The 21,966-nt window shown below is 52.6% G+C and overlaps 2 protein-coding genes across 3 annotated transcripts; one reads left to right on the forward strand and one right to left on the reverse strand.

Annotated features, from left to right (window-relative positions):
• Positions 1-201: 201 nt before the first annotated feature.
• DNAJC16 (DnaJ heat shock protein family (Hsp40) member C16) lies at positions 202-11,826 on the reverse strand. Of its 2 annotated transcripts, none has more exons than XM_069034907.1 (14): positions 11,624-11,826; positions 10,366-10,432; positions 9,177-9,507; positions 8,746-8,930; positions 7,486-7,590; positions 6,734-6,892; positions 6,249-6,379; positions 5,832-6,015; positions 5,476-5,658; positions 5,179-5,255; positions 4,859-4,939; positions 4,674-4,772; positions 4,066-4,233; positions 202-3,656 (listed from the first exon to the last, which is right to left on the reverse strand). In XM_069034907.1, exons 1-14 carry the CDS (start codon positions 11,782-11,784, stop codon positions 3,260-3,262), a joined length of 2,328 nt encoding a protein of 775 aa, XP_068891008.1. In that variant the 5' UTR covers positions 11,785-11,826; the 3' UTR covers positions 202-3,259. The 2 variants fall into 2 exon arrangements, with proteins under 2 accessions (XP_068891008.1, XP_068891009.1); XM_069034908.1 differs by having other exon boundaries at positions 4,066-4,236; positions 11,624-11,807.
• Positions 11,827-13,410: 1,584 nt separating this feature from the next.
• Positions 13,411-21,423, forward strand: CASP9 (caspase 9). Its single transcript, XM_069034930.1, has 10 exons — positions 13,411-14,724; positions 15,651-15,870; positions 16,237-16,317; positions 17,169-17,200; positions 17,724-17,900; positions 18,581-18,670; positions 19,337-19,484; positions 19,841-20,020; positions 20,179-20,288; positions 20,914-21,423. The coding sequence occupies exons 1-10, from the start codon at positions 14,593-14,595 to the stop codon at positions 21,004-21,006; spliced, it is 1,263 nt and encodes a 420-aa protein (XP_068891031.1). The 5' UTR covers positions 13,411-14,592; the 3' UTR covers positions 21,007-21,423.
• Positions 21,424-21,966: the final 543 nt, after the last annotated feature.

The following is a 21,966-nucleotide window of genomic DNA, read 5'->3' on the forward strand; positions in this document are numbered from 1 at the left end:
AGCAGGACAATGAATGCAGAAGAAAGGAGGGCATGAAGGGGGCCTGGGCCTCCTGCTGAGAGTAGGGACATCCTTGACTAGATTTCCTGCTGATGGAATAACCAGGAGTTTCCTATGGCAGGAGCAGTTTAATACTCCTGGAATTTCTGAGAGGACATGGAGGCAAGGTTAGTTTGTGCATGGAGACACAGAGCCACCTCATCACACATTAAAATAGTTTATTTTGGTTGCGTAATTGTCTTAAAACAAAATGACATCAGTGCCTGTTCACAAATACAAAAACAAAACGAAACAAAAACCAAACCAAACAAAAAAACCCAAAAATAAAAAAGACAAGTTTGCCAAATAAGTTAATTCCCCCCCTCCCGGTATCAAAAGTGCAAAATAGGTACCTAGTTTTCAGTCCTACTTTTCAGGCTGCGCTCGTGTCCTGGCTCCTGCTTGTTGTGGGTGAAGGGCAGAGACAGGGAGGAGTTTGGGAGCAACCTCCACTCTGGGGCCTGTATCCCTTCGCCTCAGCTGCGAGCACTGTGCCATCGCTCAGATCTCACTAGGAAAGTGCACTAGGACCGAATTTCCTCAATCTTTGGATTACGAACCACCACGCACGGAACAGAATCGCAAATGTTCAGAAAGTGATGGGGGGTGACGGCTCACGGCTGCTGAGGGAGGGCAGATCCTGGGATAAGCAGCTCTGACCGCGGTCTCAGGACAGAAAACACCCGGAGTGCCACGCTGGCACTACAGCCAACTAACCCAGGGGTCAGAGCAGCTTGGCTTTTGCCTCAACCCAGGCAAAAGCTTCCATAAAAATCCAGGAGCTGAGCTCCCGTCCAGCTGCAGCTGGCAAGGGTGGACTGATGCAAGTGCTCCCTCAGCTCAACTTCAGCTGAAAGGGGAGGCTACCTGTGCTAAAAAGAAAATAAACCCAAGGATTCTGGCAGCATGCAGCACACACAAGGGATGTGAAGGCCTTCTCCCCTTCCTCAGGGCAGGGCTGAATTCCCTCGCTGTAGCATAAATAGGCACTTTTTATCACGAGTCGAGGGTTTTCTCCCTGTTTCTGCCCAGCTGAAGAGGCAGCAGAGACACAGAGAGCATTCTTCTACTTTTGCAAATGTGTCAGACGTTATGTGGAGCCTTCTGCTGGGCTAAAACCTATTCCAGTCACATCCTGCACGGCAAGGTGTGGGAAAAGTGCAGGAATGCTGTGGTGATTGCTCCAGCCAGGTGGAAATAAAGTCCAGAAGCATCAGGCTGGTGTTTCATTCCCCCTCTGCTCTCTGTCAGCACTGCCTGTGCACCTTCACAGGAGCTTCACAGGAGCTCCTGGGCAGGAAGAAGACCTCACCTTCCTTCCTTCCCTCTACTTTAGTGCCTCATTCTGTAGCCCAGAATCAACTGGGCTGGAATTAATTAACCTCACGGTTTGTTTACCTGGTCGGTTTGTAGCATCGCAGCCTTTATTTGAAGCATGTTTTACAGGGGTCTGAGGTACCTGTGGGGGTTGGAGCATGCCAGGCTGCTCCCAGGACAGGGAAATGTGGTGAGGCAAGGTTTTGGGAGCAACTGGAGCATGTAGGGAGTGCAATGACTGGAGCACTCCCGGCTTCTGTGCAGGATCAGCAGCTAGCTCAGGGGTTATTCCTACTGACTGGCTGCTCTGCTGAGATGATAACTAAGTTGGCAAGGGCTGAGTCTGCCATTAACACCATGTGCTCGCTGAGTGCTCTGTGTTCCAAGCCCTGTGGCAAAGGCCACTGGCCCCCATCCCTGTGCTTTGGCAGTGCCGGAGTCTGATGGTGCTGCGGGGCTCCAGATCCATGGAAGGCGCCAGTGTCAGCCCCAGAACAGCGAAAAGGAAGAACAAACGTCACAGGATTTCAGTCCTGGGCACAAAGAGAAGCCCTGCTGCCTCACTTGGCCACTCGAGGAGTGTTCAGCAGCCATGAGGCTGCTGCTTGTCCTGCCTCTGCCTTACCCAGGGCCACCCTTTCCCTGTGGTGCTGGAAGTGGCCGTTGGGGCACCGCTACAGCAAAGCATCATCCAAACCCTGGGCTGTGCAGCTGTTCTAACCTCACACACCCCCACTGCTTCCAAAAGACAAAAGAAATACCCAAGCAAACAAACGCAAAGCCACGGGAGCAGCCTGAGCGTGGAGAAATGGAGGTGTGGGGCAAGAAGGAAACGGGTGAGAGGCTGAAACCCAACATCTCAACCCCCTGACTAAACCAAAGGAGCTTCACACGCACGCAACGGTCTGATGATACAGCACTTCTGGGGCAACATTTCAAGAATACAATCGTTGAAGGATGAGGTTCCTTGATACAAAGGAAGGTTGGTTTGTACTACAGCTGGAAGGGTGTATGCAAGGAGCCCCAGTGACTCCCTGGCAGCTACGTAGAGTTTTTTTTACACTTCTACTGGCTCATAGCAGCTCACGCCTACAATCTGAGGACGCAGGTAAAGTTATGGCTCTAGGATACATTGTCTAAAATCGACAGAAGCAGAAAAGGCATCTGAAAAATCAACATGACATTTAAATGGCTCAACACTTTGACAGTATTTTACGGCCGTGCCCTTTCCCTCCCCGTTACGGTTCAGCCGGTGAAGCTGCAGGTGGAACCATGACACGAGGAGCATGAAACATGCAGATCGCCCACGAGCCTGCACCACGGGGGAGTCCCAGCTAAGGTTTGCTACAAGGGAGGTGGTCCTGACCGGATTCTGCATCACTTACCATGGGGAAAGCTGAGAGAGTACAACTGCCTGGTGAGAGGAGGCCTTTCAGAAGGGCAGGGCCTGGAGGAGGGTCTGCAGGGTCTTGCCAGAGTTACACCATGCACCATGGGCTAAGCACACGGGGATGGGGAGGGAGAACCGTGACCCGGCCTGCGTCACCGGCCGCGGCTGGTCCGGACCCAGGGAAGTCACGGCTTTCTTCAACCGAGGTAAAACAAGAGATGGGACAGGGGCGACTCGGGAAGCAGATGTGGCAGGACGAGAAGGGCAAAACAGACTTCTTGGCTCTTCGGTTGTACGGCGTCCAAACGCACGGCGGGGCGGTGGAGGGCACATGGGTGCACTTGGCTGCGCTCCTGGGCTCCGGACGCGGGAGGTGTGTTCTAGGTGCCGGCCCCAGGAGAGTTCATCTAAAACCTAAGGTCCATTCATCACGCTTGTTTGAGTATTCCTGGAAAGAGCTGTCCCTTGTCATCTTCATAAAAAGTTTGTCTTTTAGAACCTCTGTAAAATCCCTCAGTCTAGCGCTGGCCACGAGGGGATATAGAACCTCTGTAAGGAACCCTCTAGAAGGCGTTCCATCCAAAAGGACAATTTGTGTAATTTGTTTTTAATGGATCTAGATCCTGGGCTGCAGGAGGGTTTCCCTCTGGCTTCTGTGTGTTGTAAAGCATCGTAATCCTCGCACAATCCCAGGGTTCCCCCCTCGTCCCCTGATCTGTGAGGTTTAAAGAGGCAGAAGTACTTCTTGTGGCCGTTCAGAGCCAGGACATAGCCCGTGTAGTCACGCTCGAGGAAATGCTTGTCATACTGGTTCGGGATGGGGGCCGCATCCTGCGCAAACTCCAGCAGATACTCCAGCCACTCTCGGTGCTTGTCCAGGCTGAGGAAGGAGAAGTGAAGAGAGCTGCTCCTGGGGAAAGAGCAGAGAAGGCAGTAGGATTAGCACGTGTCCTGAGCCCGGCTGGATTCCTGCTGGGCAGGTAAGGAATTGTCAACAAAGGCGGGGCAGTGCTGTGTTCCTGCAGCTCCTTTTTCAGCTCAGTGTATGCAGCACTGTCGTGCTTTCTATTTGTCAAAACACAGGTACAGCCAAAGTGGCACCAGCACCTGACTCCTCTGGCCACCATCACCAAATCTGGCTGGGAACAGCTTCTCCATTTTTGGTAGCTCATTGCCACTGATGAGGGCAGAGGCCGCTTCGCTCATCAGAAGCGTTCATTCCTGGCAATGGAGTTCATCCCGCTCCTCATGTGTCACCAGAGCAGCATCATACAAGTGGTTAACACAGCAACAGAAACCCAGGAGAGGGCCCAGCCTACCCTGTGAACGTGTAGACTTCCAGGGCGAACTTCTGGAGCAGGGGGGTTTTGGTGGAGTTGGACAGGATCAAGACGACGTTCATATGCCCCGGCCTCAGGCGCACCAGGTTACTGGTGTAGTTGATGTCCGTTAGCTCAGTCACCTCAACAAAGCCCTTTTTGGGAATCCTGCTGCAACAAAAAGACCAGTGAAAGGGAAGCAAGGGACTGGGAGCAACTGAGGATGGAGAAACTGTGAGTGTGTTCACCATCCCTTACGCCGAGCCATCCCTGTGCCCTGTAGCCAAAGCCAGTGTAACTGGTGCAATGGCTTGGTTTGCATCTCCCTCAACGAGTGGGTCAGACCTTTACCCATCCCGAGGGTGCTGTCTTGGGCAAACTTGGTGGGAGTTATTTAATAAGCAAATTAGTGTCCCCCTGTCCTTGCTGCCTGGGTCCTGGCTGTGCACTGGTCCTCCTGCCTTGCTGTGCCTGTTCTGCCCCACACAACAACTGCACTCTGTCTGTGCAACTTCAGCACTTCTTTGCTTGCCACTAATCCTCCCTGCACAGGTGCTCCCTGAGCAATGCTTCTGCAGAGAACGTTGTGGAGAAGTTAGAGAGGGAACCTGTTACTCTCTTTGCTGAAGCTCGCGTCGTTCTTCTCCGTCTTTGTGGCGGTTTCTTCTTTCCCCGAGGGTGGAGAGTCCCTCGTGTCACTCGAATCACTGCAGAGGAAGGTGATTTTGTGTGTGTTTAAGGCCTTGGGTTGGACTGAGGAGCTATCCCTGAGGGCATTTTGGTGTGCACTCACCTGAAAGCCTGAACAATAACGGTGCCAAAGAGAATGAAGAGTGCGGAGAAGAGCAAGGACAGGAGTGGCATCATTTCTCGCCTGAGGGGAAGATGTGCAAGCAGCAGTCAGGTCTGGGAGTTCACATTTTCTGCCTCAGTTTCAGTTCCTGCCTACCTCAGATAACACTGCGTGCCTTCCCCAGAAACTCAGCCTGTTTCTTGGGTCTTAAAGACCATCAAGTTTTTGAGTGCTGTCCAAAAGGAGGCTAAAATTGGATCTGTTTTAAAATAAGGTGACAGGGAAGCAGTGAAAACCAACCATGGATGCCCAATCCGTACCAGTTACTGTGAAACAAACTGTCCCAGCAGTCTGAGGCGTAGTCCAGCGTGGAGTAGAACCATCGGACAAGGAACATCTGCTCGAAAAGAATGAAAAGCAAAAAGCAAATGACAAAACTGCTATAAAGAGCCCCAATAGGTTCAGAGCATGCCACGAGCTTCCTTCCATAAGCAAGAAATCTTGTAAGAGCCTTGCCTTGGTATTTTAAAAGATAAATAATGGCTTTGAACAACCTTAATGGGACTGTCCACAAAGGTAACACGGATGTCAGGCATCTGGAAAGGCCGTGCACTTACGGGAGCGAGCTCGTCATTCAGGTCTGCCACGACGGTCTCTGATGAGAGAAGGCCGGGGTCTGTCCTCAGCTGGTCCAGGAGATCCAGGAGGATGAAGTTGTCCTCTTTGCTGCCCTGCCAGGCCTCCTCTAAGGCTTTGTAGGCAATCTTCCCCACATTATTGCGTCTCTCCAGAATGACCACCTGGATGAGCCAAGAGCATGGCAGATGTCAGAGAGGAAGGGGCTTTTTTATTTTCCAGACAGATGATTCATTTCAAACCACTGCCCAGAATTAGGTGTCAGATCAAGGTACAGAATCAATTAAATGACAGGCTAAAAGAAGAAGGGATTAAAAACATAAAAGGAAGCCCTCACAGCTGATCTTCCACGATACTTCTCCTCATCCATCAGCAAGGCCTCTGCAAATTCCGGCTGCCGATCGCTGTAGATGTGCACAAACCTCAGCGTGTCTTTTGTGTTGGCCACAGCAAAAGTCAAAAAGGCCTCATAAGCCTCAGCAAACTTCTCTCCTTCCCCGGTAAGCAAGACCACGCAGTGCCTGGGTGACACAACAAGATGGGGGATTAAGAGCCAGTCTGGAGGTGAGAGGGAATGACCAACCCCTTTCCTCTTGCCAGAACAATCCTGATGAGCCAGAAACCTCTCTGACAGTGTGGATATTGGGCATGATCCAATGCAGTCATTGCTCTTTTCCCTCAGAATCAAACCAAAAGTGACTCTAGGAGCAGCCCCAGAGCCTTGGGAAACAAAAGAGGGGGATGTGTCACTTACTTCCGCTGACGGTGAGATTTCTTCACAGGACACAGCTCCTGGAACAGCCTCTGGTTGGTGAGTCTGGCCACCATGAGGAACTTATTCTGGGAAAGGAAGTCATCAATGAGCTGCTTCTTCATTTCTCGTGCCTGGCAAGGACAAAGAGAGCAGAAGTCAGAACTGAGCAGGAAGAGGAGGGGAAAGCTGTTGGATGCTCCTGGGGAAGGCTGCCAGCCCTTGTGGTCCTCCGTGCAATCACCCAAGATGTTCAGAGGCCCCAAGACTGGGAAGTTACATGTGTCCCCCCTCCTCAACAGGTTAGAGTCCCCCAAGCTTCCCCTTTTCTAACACTCGCTCTCCTTCTCCTCCAAAGCCTGAGTTTAAGCTGAGAACAAACACTCTTCCTCCAAACTGCACCACTGACCAACCTCTCATTGCCAGCTCGGTCAGAAAAGCTCTGTGCCCGTTTTCCCTAAGCTCTTGGAGAGGGCTCTGAGCGATACCTGCACAACGTCAGCAGGCCGGTCAATGTGCTCCTTGAAGATCATCATGGTGGGAGTGTAGACATTGATGTTGTACTGGCTGGACAACTCCTCGGTGCCTCGGAGTCCGACGTACACGTACCCAAAGGACAGGTAATCTCGGTAGGCAAAGGCCGTCAGCTGGGAGGGAGGAAATCCCCAGCACATGTTTATGTTACAGGGTGAGCATTTTCTCCCTCAAGTGCCCGTGGTGTACTCTTTGCTCCAAGAACACATCTCGCTGTTTGAATGCCATTGGATGTGCTGTGAGAGGTACAAGCCCTTCCTCTCCCTCACTGAACCACATTTTGTGTCCTCTTAGTCGTTGTGCCGGGAGCCTCAACAAATCCACAGCTTTATTTACAGCCTGATGTGTTGTAGGGTAGCAGGGGCTTCTTAGGAAATGGGATTTTCAGTAACCCAAATTAGATATGCCACAAACATCTGTCTTTCCCAACAAAGGTTGTACACCTCTGTTGCTTCTACCTCTGAAACACACCTGCACCTTCACACCCATGAAGGGTAACTGTGTCAGGACAAAGAAACAGACTCCTAACAAAGGTGGTCACCTGGCTGTGCCATTTCCAACCAGCACATATCACCTGCCTCTCCTAGAACCAGTCAGTGGTGTCTGGAGGCATCAGTCCACCTCTGCTCACACCAGGGGCATGTTTTCTTTTGGAACATCTGGATTTATAAGCAAGTCAAAAACACAGTGAGAGAAGTGACATTACCTTGTATAACAAGGGCACAACTGGCATGTGATCGAACAGCAGCACGTGGGGCTTGTTGTCCTTCTTCCAGTCAGACAGAAAGCGGATGTAGTTTTTATCTGTAATCTTTAGACAGAACCAGAATGTTATTTTAACCTCTGAGCTGTCAGACACCGGCAATGCTCTGCAATGAGGCGTCTGAACGAGGACTGAGCCTGAAAGGGCTGTCCCGGTGTTGAAGGAAGCAGACCGTGGGCTGGTCTTTCCACCAGGTATTCCTGATTAAGGAATGAATTAAAACCAACACTCTTGACCTCCCTCAGCCCTCTTAGTTATTGCAGCCTCTGTCGATGCCATTCCAAGTCAATGCCAATGGCACTGTTATTCTCCTGTTTGTTGGGACCATATTCTTTATACATATACATAAAGTGGGAAGCCAAGGGTTAAAAGGCACCTGTGAGCTCCATTAAACCTGCTCTGTTTCAGGTGTAATACCTCTCAGAAAGGACATAAATGGCTGCATTTACTGTAGAATGGAAACAGACCCTGTTTTTGGGGAGAGGAGTCCAATAACTCCAATACCCAGAGGACAAGTCAAGAGCCTGTTGGGGAAAGTGACCCCTGGTGAAGATCCCAAGGGAAAATGAGGTGAGGTGAAGTGAACAAGGCAAAAGCAGAGGCCAGGCAGGTGAGAGTGCTGTGGGAGCTGACCCAGCACCATTGCACTGAAAGGGGCGGTGGGCATTTCAGGACTCTGCCAAAAATCACCAGAAGGCTGAAATACAGGAATATTTTATCAGTTAGGAGGTTTGTTTATGACTGTGAAAGGGCTCATGTTGCCAGCTCCAGTTTCAAAGGTCTGAAAGAAAACTGGACAAAACAAACTGGACTCTGTGTCAGTGAGTTTTGGCAGACGTGACCTATGAGGCAGTGAGTGGTCCCTAATCTGCTGGATGAAATGCTGAGAAAGGAGGAGGGAAGTGAAACCCAGCAGGTTCCTGTCCTAGGGATAGCTTGGGTAGATTCCTGCCAGCTGTGGGGTGTCACAGCTGGGGGCAGCTGGCACTAGAATTACTGATGTGACCACGTGGTAGCAGGATCAGCCCTTTTCAAGGAGAAGTGTGGGGTGGGAATGCTTTTGACAGCTCCAGGGTTTGGAGCTTTGTGACACAGATCAGCTTGGAGCCCGAATTAAACAGATTAGCAACCAAAACAGCCAAGGAGAGAGGGATCTCCAGGCAGAGAGGAGAAGCAGCATCTGACACCCCTGCTAGAACCTACCTTTTCAACAAGATTCCCTGGCAGAAGGTTCTCCACGAATTGCCGCAGGTTTTCCCGAACGACAGCGTTGTGGAAGAAGGTTATTTTCCCGTTAATGAGCCCCAGCAGGGTCGGAGTGCTGTGGGCACCCAGATGATGGGCGAGGCGCCGTTCGTACCCCGCGTGAACGACGCCGATTCCTGCTCCTGGAAAAGGAGAGCACCGGGTTCACCTGAAAGATCCCCAGCAAGCCAAATGCCCAGTGGAAAACTGATGACCTGCTCCTTTGCCCAGCACCCTACTTTGGAGTTAGGAATGTTTGGGAAACCATTAGCATAAATCCCTGAGGAAATCCACAGGGTTTAAACTGGGTCACACAAACCTGAAGGCAACCACTGCAGCCTCACTGGGCGAGGGAGACGCACACCCAACCTCAACAACCTCATCCTTACCCAGCGCCTCCAATTCCTGAGCAACTTCCTTCCACACAGGCTCGATGTGGATGCAGCTGAAGCACCAGTCTGAGGTGATTTTAATGAGGTAAGGTTTCTTGAAACTATCCGGCACGATTTCATTGATGTAGTGGGAAAAGTGGAGCAAATACTTCTCGTCGGAGGTGTCGCGCCTCTCCGAATTGAAAGGGAAATGGAAGAAGGACTCATCAAAATAGAAGCCGTCATGGAAGCGGTGGAACTGGCGATGGTGCTGCTGAGCAAAGCCCTGGCTTTCCCCGGCATCTCCGTAGCGATCAAAGTTTGCCCTCTTTTCCTCGTTGGAGAGAATCTGGAAAGCAAATGATGGAAAAATGATTGTCTGAAACCACGAGGGGGAACTGCCCTGACTGTAATCCCTTAGTAAACAATGTAAGGAATGTGCAGCCTTTGCTGCATGTCAGAGGGATAAATATTTTGGAAGAAGGAAGCATCACATCCTTCTAGGCTCACTGTGGTAAATAAGGGTAAAAAACCCCTCAAAGTCCAAAGAAAAGGAGCCCCTAAATCCAGAGTGCTGTACCCTCTTCTGTCACCAACAGCTCCTTGGGTCTAAACATCCTGTGCTCTGAGCACAAATGATCTTTTCTGGAATGGCTTTTGCTGGTCTCTCTTTGAATCTGGAGGGTTCAGAAAGTGCCAAAAGTTTCACTGAGCAGCCAGAAGCCCTGTAGAGAAACCACATTTTTTAACAGGGAAATAAGGATTTATTTTGATTTGCCACAAACTGGGGCAACCAATTTCCAGAATAACATGCAAATAACTACTGCTAAGAATAATTTGAAGTGACCAAAGCCCTGTGATCATTAACGTTGCTTACATCACCCCAAAATGCTTTTATGTATGTGTGACACAGTCAAGACGCTGCACAGCTGGGCAGGGCTTGGGGAATACCCACTCCTTCCTCCTTTGAGGCTTTTTAGCAAAAACAGGGCAGACCCATAGCAAAGTATTTGCAGCAGAAACCATGCTGGTGACTCCAGTGGCTTTGTCAACAAAGCTGGGCAAACTTTTTGGGTGGGTCATGTCCACCTCCACAGGGCCAAGCTCCTTTCCCACACAGAAACACACAGGAAGAGCACAAAGCCATGTATAAAATAACATCGCTTAATGTTAACGATAGCAAGAGTTTGCAGGAAGCATGTGTTACCTCATAGGCCTTGCTGATCTGGATGAATTTGTCTTCTGCTCCTGGGTCCTTGTTTTTGTCAGGGTGCCTAAGGGGCAGAACCAGAGGAAAAGGGGTCAGTGGGGGGCACAGGGAGCTGTCAGCCTCTGTTTTGAGGTGAGGAGGACATGGGCAGTGAGGGCGTGCAGTGACATCCCTGAGGCTGAGATCAGATTTATACCCAGCACGTGCTGTCTCTGCCCAAACTCCATCCCAAAATGCAGCGCTGGGATGTGTGCTGTGTGCCTGTGGGCCCGTCCCTCTGTCTGCTCCATCCCCAGCAGTCTGAGCCCCGGACACGGAGCGAGTCTGCTTCAGAGCAATGCCTCCCTTGGCTGCTGCCCTACATAACTACCGGGTTCTTCCTTAAATCACCTCCTGCCATGGCCTCGGGGATGTCTCACACAGAACAACATGGGCTCTAAAAGCTCCAGGTAATTTTACTCATTTTATTTCTATGCCTTAAGCCTGTCCCTCACCACACAACACCTGCATGAGGGGTGTGACATTTGCGCATCCAACACATTTCCCTTCCACAGGACAGGGACTGAACTGCCCTTGGACATCAAGGTATCAAGCTGAGACTTCAACCCTCATGTATTAGAAGTTCCCAGGTAGAAGTTTTTCTCCCCACAGCCAGACTCCAAGAGAACTTTCCCCCCCCCCGTCACTTGACTCTGGGAGAACTTTTTCCCTTTGTAGCCAGACTCCAGCAGAACTTTTCCCCCCCACAGCCAGACTCTGGGAGAACTTTTCTCCCTGTAGCCTGATTCTGGGAGAACTTTTTCCCTTTGTAACCAGACTCCGGAAGAACTTTTTTTCCTGTAGCCAGACTCTGGGAGAATTTCCCCCCTACAGACACACTCCAGGAGAACTTTTCCCTCCGTAGCCAGATTCCAGGAGAACCTTCCCCCCATAGGCAGACTCTCGGAGAACTCTCCCACCCCAGCCAGATCGTGGGAGAACTTTTCCCCCTGTAGCCTGATTCTGGAGAACTTTCTCCCCGCGTAAGCAGACTCTGAGCGAACTTCTCCCCCCGCAGCCAGACTCCCGAGGGTTTTACAGCACGGATCGCTGGCACGGAGCATCTACGTGTTTCAGGCTGACTCCCGGCCTGCGAGGAAGCACAGCCAGGCGAGGCGCCTCCTGCCACCACGGCCGCGGGGCCGGCCGCTGTCACCGAACCGGCGTCGGGACCCGCTCCCGGGGCCGGGCGGAGGGGTGGAAGGGCAGCACGTACCATTCCCGGGCGAGCCGCTTGTAGGCCTTCTTGATGTCGGCCTGGCTGGAGCTCCGGCCGACCCCCAGCACGCGGTACGGGTCGAATTCTCCCAGCGCGGCCGCTCCCAGCGCCGGCAGCAGCAGGAGGAGCAGGAGGCACCCGGCCCGGCCCGGCTCCATGGCGCGGCGCGGCCCGCGGGCGGAGGGAGCGGACGGGCCGCCCTCCCGCACCCAGCGCCGCCGCTTCCGGCGCGCCCGCCCGCCGTCCCCATGGAGACCGAGCCCTTCCGGGAAAGCGGGGCTGCCGCGGGAGCGTGCTCGGAGGTGAGGCCCTGCCGGAGGGTTCGTGCCGGCCCAGAAGCTGTGGCGGTGCCGTGGGTTGGGTTCGGAATGGGAATGGTGGCAGCCGGGAGCGCCAGCCGTGTCCTGAGGGGCATCGGGCCAGGGAGGGGATTATCCCGCTCTGTGCTGGGGCGGCCTCACCCGGGATACTGAGGGTGGGTTTGGGCACTGCAATGTAAGAAAGCTGTTAAGGTGGTAGAAAGCGTCCAAAGGAGGGCAGTGAACTTGGTGAACGGCCTTTAGGGGAACAGGAGCGGCTGAGGGCACTTGTTCTGTTCAGCCTGGAGGAGACTGAGGGGAGACTCATCCCAGTTACAACTTCCTCATGAGGGGAAAAGGAGAGACAGGCACTGATCTCTGCTCTGGTGACAGTGACAGGACCCGAGGGAATGGCCTGAAGTTGTATCAGGGAGGTTTAGGTTGGATGTTAGGAAAAGGTTCTTCCCCCAGAGGGTGGTCAGGCACTGAACAGGCTCCCCAGGGCAGTGGTCACAGCACTGTCTGTCTGAGTTCAAGGAGCACTTGGACAACACTTTTGGGCACATGATGTGACTCTTGGGGTGTCCTGTGCAGGACCGGGACTTGGACTCGACGATCCCTGTGGATCCCTTCCAACTCAGCACGTTCTGTGATTCTGTTTTGGTTTTTTGCTAAGTCGTGTTTATCCAAAGTCAAGGACATTTTGCTTGCCTTGTGCTCTGACAGTGAGGAGGTTCACAAAGGAAACTGGGAGGGAGCACAGATGGGACAGGTGACCCGAACTGGCCAAAGGGATATTCCACACCACAGAATGCCCAGTGTATAAACTGGGGGGAGTTACTGGGAAGGAGCTGATCTGGGTTCAGGAAGGGGGTCTGACATCAGTCAGTGGGTGGTGAGCAACTGCATCGTGCATCACTTGTTTTCCTCTATATTATTGTTATTATTGTTGTTGTTATAATCTACATTACTACTGTATTTTACTTTATTTTCAATAATAAAGCTGTTATTTTTTTCAACATACAAGTTTTACCTTGATTCTCCTTCCCATTCCACTGGGGTGGGAGGGGAAGAGAAGGGGGGAGTTGAGCAAGCTGCGTGGTGCTGAATTTCCAGCTCAGCTGAAACCCTCAACAGTTGGCTTAGGGAATGTGGGTTGGACGAATGGGTGATGAGGAGGATCAAGGGCTGCCTGGATGGCAGAGCTCAGAGAGCCGTGATCCAGCTGGAGGTCTGCATTCAGTGGCTTGCTCAAAACTGAATACTGGGTCCAGTCTTACTCAACTTGTTAATCAACAACCTGGACAGAGCTATGGAATGTACCCTCAGCAGGTTTGGTGATGATATGGAACTGGGGAAGTGGCTGATCCACCTGAAGTTTGGGGGACTGGGTGACATGCCTGGGGGAGTGGCTCATCCACCTTGAAGGCTGTGCTGCCATTCAGCAGGACTTTGAGAGGCTGGAGAATTGGGCAGAGAGAAACCTAATGAAGCTCAACAAGGGCAGGTGCAGGTCCTGCCCCTGGGGAGGAACCACCCCAAGTGCCAGCACAGGCTGGGGGTGACCTGCTGGAGCAGCTCTACGGAAAAGCACCTGGGGGTCCCATGGCCAACGAGCTGTCCTGGAGCCAGCAGAGCCTCCTGGGGGCCAAGAGGCCAATGGGATCCTGCAGTGCACTGGGAGGAGCATTGGCAGCAGGTCAGGGAGCGACCCTGCCCCTCTGCCCAGCCCTGGGAGACACGCCTGGAGTGCTGTGTCCAGCCTGGGCTCCTCAGCACAGCAGGGCCAGGGAGCTCCTGGAGCCGGGGCAGCGGAGGCGAGGAAGGGCCTGGAGCAGCTCCGTGCCCAGGGAAGGCTGAGGGAGCCGGGGCTGCTCAGCCTCGAGAGGAGCCCCAGCTGAGAGGGGCCCTCTGCCCTGGGTGTCCCTGTGTGCAGGGAGGGCTCCGAGCAGGGCCAGGCTCTGCTCCGGGGCCCAGCAGCAGCACCAGAGCAACGGGCAGGAACTGATGCACAGGAAGTTCTATCTGAACATGAGGAAGAACTTCTTGCTGTGCGGGTGACACAGTGCCCAGAGAGGGTGTGGAGTGCCCATCCCTGGAGGTATTTAAAAGCAAACAAACAAAACACCAAAACACAAAAGGACGGAATCCTGTTTCGTGTGCTCTGGGATGACCCTTCTGGACCACACCAGGGCTCTTCTAGCCTGGCTCCCTGTGTGATTCTGGGACTCTGAGGCGGCGGCGCTTCCGGGCAGCGAGCGGTGGTTCCGGGGCAGAGCGGCGGCTCCGGGAAGAGACCGGCAGCGGCTCCGGGGATTGAGCGGCGGCTCCGGGAAGAGACCGGCGGTGGTTCCGGGGCAGAGCGGCGGCTCCGGGGGTTGAGGGGCGGCTCCGGGGCAGAGCGGCGGCTCCGGGAAGAGACCGGCAGCGGCTCCGGGGATTGAGCGGCGGCTCCGGGAAGAGACCGGCAGCGGCTCCGGGGCAGAGCGGTGGCTCCGGGAAGAAACCGGCGGCGGCTCCGGGGATTGAGCGGCGGCTCCGGGAAGAGACCGGCAGTGGTTCCGGGGCAGAGCGGCGGCTCCGGGAAGAGACCGGCGGCGGCTCCGGGGCAGAGCGGCGGCTCCGGGGCTGAGCGGCGGCTCCGGCAGCGCCCAGGGCTCCGGGGCCATGGAGGAGCAGCAGCGCCGGGCGCTGCGGCGCGGGCGGGCCCGGCTGGTGGCAGCGCTAAGGGTGGAGCCGCTCTGGGACCCGCTGGAGCAGCGCGGGCTCTTCACCCGGCCCATGCTGGAGGAGCTGCAGGTGGGTCAGGGAGCGGGACACTCCGACACAGCGGGACACAGCGAGCACCGGGGGTGGGCCGGGGAGGGTCCGTGTTCCCTGAGAGCCGGGGACGGGCGTGGCGGGGTAGCTCCCGCATCCTCTGAGCCGAGGTGACAGGCCTAAGGGAGCGTCCCATGTCCCCTGAGCCCTGGTGACAGGCCCCCATGTCCTCTTGGGCCCAAAGAGGGAACCCATATCCCCTGAGCCCCGGTGACGGGTCTGGGGGTGGCCTCCCAAGTCCTCTCACTCTGGTGACAGACGTAGAAGGGATTGTCCTGTGTCCTCTGAAGTCCAAGGGAGACCCCAGGTCCCCTCACGCTGGTGACAAGCTCATAGGGGAACTCCATGTCCCGGTGACAGGCCCAAAGGGATGGCCCTGTGTCCCCTCACTCTGATGGCAAAGCCTGGGGTTGGTCCTTGTGCAGATAAGATGTTTGAGAACCCCCCACACTTGTCCGTTCTTGTTCCCAGCCCCAGGCAGTGCCAGGTGTAGGGCTTTCTGTTCGTGTCCCTATCCCAATCTCATGACACCCTTAAGGTGTCCCCCCCTGGTTACAGGTGCCAGGCCTGGGGGTGTTTTACCCCATCTTACACACTGGTGACAGCTCAGGGGTGCCTGTTTGTCCCTAGGGGCCAGGCTGGGGGTGCTCCCTCTCCCCCTTTCCCTCTTAGACCCCGCAGTGGGCTGGGTGTCCCAGTGGTGACTGTTGTTGTTGGAGGGAGGTCAGGGCTGGGGGTCTGGTGGCTGCTGAGGGTTTCTGTGACTCTTTCCACTTGGTTTTGCTGTTGTTTGCCCCGTGTCCATGTCCTGGGTGCAGATCCCGCATTCCCCTGTTCAGATTGGTCAGAAGGGCTGCGCAGGCACTGCATGAGCCCTTGTTTTTCTGGGTTTTTCTCCTCTGCAGAGTGCTGGCAGCCGAGGAGAGCAAGCCCGGCAGCTGATCATCGACCTGGAGACTCGAGGGAAGCAGGCTTTCCCTGCTTTCCTCTCCATCCTGAGGGACACTGGGCAGGGTGACCTCGCTGAGATGCTGATCCAGGAGTGCGAATCCCGGCCAGTGCTGCCGCAGCTGCCGGACCTGCGGCCCGTGGAGCTGGAGCTGCAGGAAGAAAAACAGCGTAAAAGTCAGTGTTGAGTGTGTGAGGTGTTTTTGGCAAACAGCACCATGGGGGGTGGCAGCTGTGGGCAAGAATCTGGGAAGTCATGATTTTTATTATCCTGGTAGAAGTGACTGATGGGAGAATCATGGAATCCCAGAATGGTTTGGATTGGAAGGGGCCTTAAAGTTCATCTAATTCCATCCCCTGCCATGGGTAGGGACACCTTCCACTATCCCAGGTTACTCCAAGCCCCGTCCAGCCTGGCTTTAAACACTGCCAGGGATGGGGCCTCCTCAGCTTCGTGGGGCAATCTGTATGTCCTGCTCTCCAGCAGGCTCAGGCTTTTGAGCTCAGACTCATCCTCTGTGTTTTTGTCCCATGTCATTACAGATGTGACCCCTCACGAACATTTGTCTGTCCCAGTCCAAGCTGAGAGTGAAAGACCTCTAATACCTTCTGTGCCAGCCCGGGGTAAGCCACATTCCAGGCTCTTCTAGAGACACAGCATGCCAAAAAGCTCATTTCCAGTTGACACTGAACTGTGCTGTAAATCAAATCTCTCCTGATGGGAGAGGGTGTTTTAAAGTCCTTGCAAGGAGTTCAAGAGACAAACTGAGACTTTCCTGGAGTTTCAATGCTGCCGGATAGTTATTTATTAACTCTTATCAGAGAAACAGAGCCACTAGCGTGACCCAGGCATAACGCAGAGCAGAGAATGCTGGAGAAAAGTCCCATTATCAAGATTTACACAGCCTTTTAAAGATAAGTTAACCAGTGGTTACTAGAAATGTGTATTATTTTCACTTTCCTACCAATTATTCAGTAACACAGCCAGGAACTGTGGAATTTTTTGTCCAATCATCCCAAACTACTTTTACTGCAGAATATGGAGTAGTAGAAGAAGAAGAAGATTTGGAGAGCAACAACAGTCCTCCATTTTGATGTTTTTTGCTCTTACCTATTTACTACAAAGAGAAGCCCAAAACCTCTAAATTTTCACCCTGTGACAATCTTACATAGTAGCCTATCACTTAATTCACACCACTGTATTTTCTAGTCTATCACCTAATTCACAACATTGTATTTTCTAGTTCCTGTCTGATCGTAGGCAGTTTTTTCCAAGGCTGGAGGTTAAAACAGTGTTGTTCAGGGGGTTAAAAACCCTTAAAAACAGGCAGAGAAATATTCACGGCACTCTGGGTTCCTACACCAGTGTGGTGGGAAGGGGAAATTAATATGTGTTGGGAAAGACGTGAGCTCTAGGAGTGCGGTCTCATTGTGGAGTGTGGTGAGCTAAATCCTGTGTCTGTTGTGTGTTGTAGGTTCAGCTGTTGACAAGAGGAGCCGTGACCTGGTTAGTATTTGAGTAGGCTGAAAGTGTTCCCTACCAGGCAAAAGCTCTGTGCCTCACGGGTGACTCAAGAAAATATCTCTGGAAGAGCTGGTTCTCATTTCATGTTAGCTGAGCAATTGCTCCGAGGCTGTAACAGGGCTGAGGTCAGTCATTAGCCAGATCCTCCTTAAGACTACCGCAGCAATACCACAAATTCTTGGCTTCTTGTGAGATTTAATGATGATGCCTAAAAAAAATTCCCAGAAATTTCAGCTTGCTGTGGGAGATGCTACAGATAAAGCAGCAGCCAGTTTCTCACAAAGGTTTTCTCCAGTTTAGTGGGTTGTTTTTTGTTCCCGGCTCCTGATGAGAACATGTGTGTGGAGGATGGATGCTCCTACCCATCCCTAAGTGTAGAGAAATGAAAAAGCTGTGAAATGAGCCACTTTAAGGACTCCCATTCCTCACTGGCATTGTATCCTGCTGGATTAGCCAGCAAGCACTTGGAATAAGAGGGAGTTTAATTGTGACATGTCCATGCCAGGTTTATGAGATGAAAATGGATCCCTGTGGACACTGCCTGATCCTCAATAACGTCAATTTCTCCAGAGACTCGGGTCTCTCGACCCGAGAAGGCTCCGACATCGACTGTGAGAAGCTGGAGAGGCGCTTCAAGGCCTTGCGCTTCACCGTCCTGACGCGGCGGGATCTGAAAGCTCAGGTGAGGCTGGTTATGTCCTGCTGACATGAGGGATGAGAGGTGAGCCCCTGGAAATGATGGGAATGCTTTAGGGGATGTGTCTCGTGTTGGCAACATGCCGAAACCGCCCCCCAGAGAAACGATGAACCACTTGCATCCTCTTATTTTATTGTGCTGCAATTGCAGAAGGAGAGAGGACCTTGCACATTTTCACCCCTCTGCCTGAATGTTGAATCCGGGTTGTGATTTGTAGGGAATTGGTGGGGCTGTGTTTTTGGGATAGCTTGGACAGCTGTGTGACGTCTGTTTGTGCCATCCTTGGCTGTTACTGGAAGCGTTGGGGGAACTTGATCATCTGAAAGTAAAACGTGGTTCTCTGCTCACCCACGAGCTCCCAGTCAGAAGCAGCGGATTTCAGCAGATAAATCATGTGGAAATGTGTTTTGGTTCGTGGTGCTGTAAGGAGTGCAGAGAGGTGAGAAATCTGTGTGATTAAAGCAGCCAGTGTTACATAAGGGCAGAGACACAGAAATACTGACCCTCTGCCATGGCTTTTGCCAGCTGTACTTGGGGCTCATGTTATCCTGTGGCAGAGATTGACCAGATCCTTCCACATGGCAGCACAATTAGAGCAGGGCCTGGCAGTAACCTGTGGCTGAGATATGGTTCAAAAAACTCTCATTGCAATGTTTTCCACACAGGAAATGGTTTTGGAGCTGCAGAAGCTGTCACGGCAGGACCACAGTGCTTTGGACTGCTGCATCGTGGTCATCCTTTCCCATGGCTGTCAGGTGGGTTTGTCCCATCTCTCCCTTTGCTCCTTAGGTGTGGGAAGGGCTTAATTCCCTGTCCTGTGGTCTCACACAGGGTGAGAGGGAAGTGGTCTGTCAAACCCTTGTTCTGCCATCACAATGCATTTCAAAGAGTTACATCCTTATTCTGGGTTAAAGAAAACAGGAGCCTCTCTGGTGTAGTCTGATCCAGTGGTGCCAGTGGACAAGTGTTTCCCATTTTCAAAGTTGGGGCTAATACTTTGAAGTAAAGGGAGGTCCCACTCAGCCTCATGCTGTGGTCATTCAGTCCTTCCTGTTCTCCAGCTCTGACAGTGAGACGCTATTAGCAGTAAAGCTTGTTTATTCCAAATCAGTTCTTGAAGGGTGAGGAGAGGCATTCTTAGGAAAATGGTGTATGGTATGTGCCCATTGTCCCAGAGGATGAAGAACTGCTTTGCAGGAGGAAGTGGGATATGAGTTGGATATAGAAGTTGGATTGCTGGGTTTTAGTGCATTTCAAATAACTCCTGGGTGTCCCCTTGCCCTGACTTGGCCACAGGGATTCCCACAAATGCCAGGATTTGTTCTGGTACCTTTCGGCCATGAAGCACCTGATGGGAAAGGGGCTCCCTCGGAACTGGCCTCGCCTTCCGTGTCACTAGGTCCTGCATTTTCCTCTTGCAGACGAGCCATATTCAGTTTCCCGGAGGCATTTACGGAACGGATGGAAAACCCATTCCCATAGAAAAGATTGTGAACTATTTCAATGGGTCCAATTGCCCGAGTTTGAGAGGAAAACCCAAACTGTTCTTCATCCAGGCCTGTGGTGGAGGTGAATCTTTGTGTTGGCTCCGGTAGCGTTGGGCTGCGGAGATGTGGTCAGGCTGTGGCTTTGGCTCCCTTTCTGTTTGTCACCTGCCCCTCTCTCCAGCTGCCTTCTCACTCCAGCTGCCTCTTCTCTTCCCACATGCTGAGAGGCTGCTCCAGCTCCTCACACGGAATGAGGAATTTCGTATAAACCACCAATGACTTTGACTCAAGCAGTGCAGCCGAACGGCCAAAGAGCCTTAGTTTGTTCTAGGGCCTTTGTCCTTTTCTTTCCCCATCTTTTCTTAACATTGGATGTACAGCCGTGAATCGCTTAGGTGGGGTGAACGTCAGGAGCTGTCTTGTTGCTGCTTTTTTCAGAACAAAGAGATCAAGGCTTTGTAGTGGATTGTGATTCACCTGAAGAGGAAGCTCCTGGGGGTTCTTTGGAATCGGATGCGACCCCGTTTCGGGTGCCATCAGATAACGTGGATGAGCCCGATGCCATCGCCTGTTTGCCCACACCCAGTGACATCTTGGTTTCCTACTCAACTTTTCCAGGTGAAGCAGCCTGTGCAAATCCTTTGCTGGGCATGGGGGAGTTAGCAAAACAGTTGGAGCTTCGTGGCCAAAATCTGGCTCTGTTGGAGCAGCAGGAACTCGTTGGGATGAGAACAGCAGATGGGTTTTGGCATAACATTCTCCTTCTTTCTCTGAAGGTTTTGTCTCCTGGAGGGAGAAGTCGAGTGGCTCGTGGTATGTGGAAATGCTGGACAGTGTGCTGGAGCAATATGCCCATTCAGAAGACCTGCTGGGCATGTTAGTGAGGGTAAATGTTCTTTTTTTTCCTGCTTTTTGTGGATGAAGGAAATAGTCAGGGGTGTGATCAGTTGGGGCATGGAGGCCTACACTCAAAAAGGGAGTGAGGATATTGAGCATTATGTTTAGGGATGGGCTAATTGGAGATCCTGCAGAGAGGTTTAATTACAGAGAAAGTGTCTGGCCTCAATCTGCCAAAAATCACTGGAGGTTCCTCCAGTGAGGAGTAGTCCTGACAATACAGGCTTTAATCCCTCTGAGGAAATTGCTAAAAAATGTCATGGCTTGTCCTGTCCAAGCTGATGGGGTTTGGGTGCTGCTGTAAGCTTGTCCTGGGAGTGGAGGAGAGCAATGCACAGGGCAATGGAACGAGTCTGGCTGATCAATGTCTTCCTTTGTGTGCCTTGTTGACTCGATATCGCCAAAGCTGGGTACAAGTGTAGGTGCCCCAGACACTTACTCTGTTCTCCATGGATAGGAGAAAAGTCCAATGTGAAGGGAGAGAGGACTTACAGAATCACCTTGTTGTTGTTTTCCGGTCATTGTGGTGCTTCTCTGGCCGCCTTGGCATGGCAGCTGTTGATTTCGAGGGGTGGGGAGAGCACCCTGTTCCTCAGCCTCTCTCCTGTTCCCAGGTGGCAGGTGCTGTCTCTGCCAAGGGGAGGTACAAGCAGATGCCGGGATGTTTCAATTTCCTCCGTAAAAAATTCTTCTTCGCGTGCGACTGACACGTGGGCTCCGAGCCCCCTGCCAAGCGCTGGAGATATTCCTGTGGCGAATGAAATCTGTGCCCACCGCCACCCGGTGTCAGTGCTCCCCGTGGATTTTGTCTGTGTGTCCAGATGTTTGTCTGGAGAAACGTGATCTGCGAGCGCTGTCTTTGCCGTGGAGTAGAGATGAGATGGAGGTTGTGCTGTGCTGATGGGAAATGCTGTGGATGGAGCGGGAAGTCCCTTTCCTGGAGAGCAGAGCCAGAGGAGAGCACTTCTGCCTTATCCTGACACGGCCACGCTCGGCCTCAGAGTGTTTTTCTTTGCTGATCATGATATTTGTGTCCTGTGCTGCCCGGGTAACTGATTGATGGTATCTGATGTTCAAGTGAAATGGGATGAGTTTTGTAGTCAGTGTTTCTAATAAATGCAATTAAAAAGCAAATCTTTAGTTGTATTCCCTTGTCTGTTGCATCTCCTCATTGCCATTTCAGTGCCTCCTGAAGGCTCCTCTGAAGTGGGAAGAGTAGGAACCTTCACTCATGTCTGCTATTACTGGGTCATTTCTAATGTGGCTGTGCCCGCCTATGGAGTTCCAGCAGGAAACTGATGAGGATTCATTGGAATATCAGAGCTGAGGTAAAGTACTTGAGGAGCTGCTGCAGTGATGGTCGTGGGTCAGAAATCCTGCATCTCTGTTGGATTTTGAGAAGGGAAAGCATCCTTGGAGCCACCCTTGGGAGGTGCAGAGGCCTTAGGGTAGGGCTGTGCTGAGGGGTGCTTGGGGATTCCCAGGGGACCTGGGAATATCCAGTTTGCTTCTGCAGTCACTGAGTATTTCCATGCTCCTTTGGGAGCATTTCAGGTGGTTTGAGGGTCCTTCAGGAGGGAGCCAGGGCTGCCCGGAGCACCACAAGGAGGCCCCAGCTGGAGCTGGGGTGTGGCTGTGATGGCCTTGCCTGTGCTCAGGGGTTTGTG

The sequence above is a fragment of the Aphelocoma coerulescens genome, chromosome 21, assembly GCF_041296385.1.
Source record: "Aphelocoma coerulescens isolate FSJ_1873_10779 chromosome 21, UR_Acoe_1.0, whole genome shotgun sequence".
Taxonomy (NCBI): Eukaryota; Metazoa; Chordata; class Aves; order Passeriformes; family Corvidae; genus Aphelocoma; species Aphelocoma coerulescens.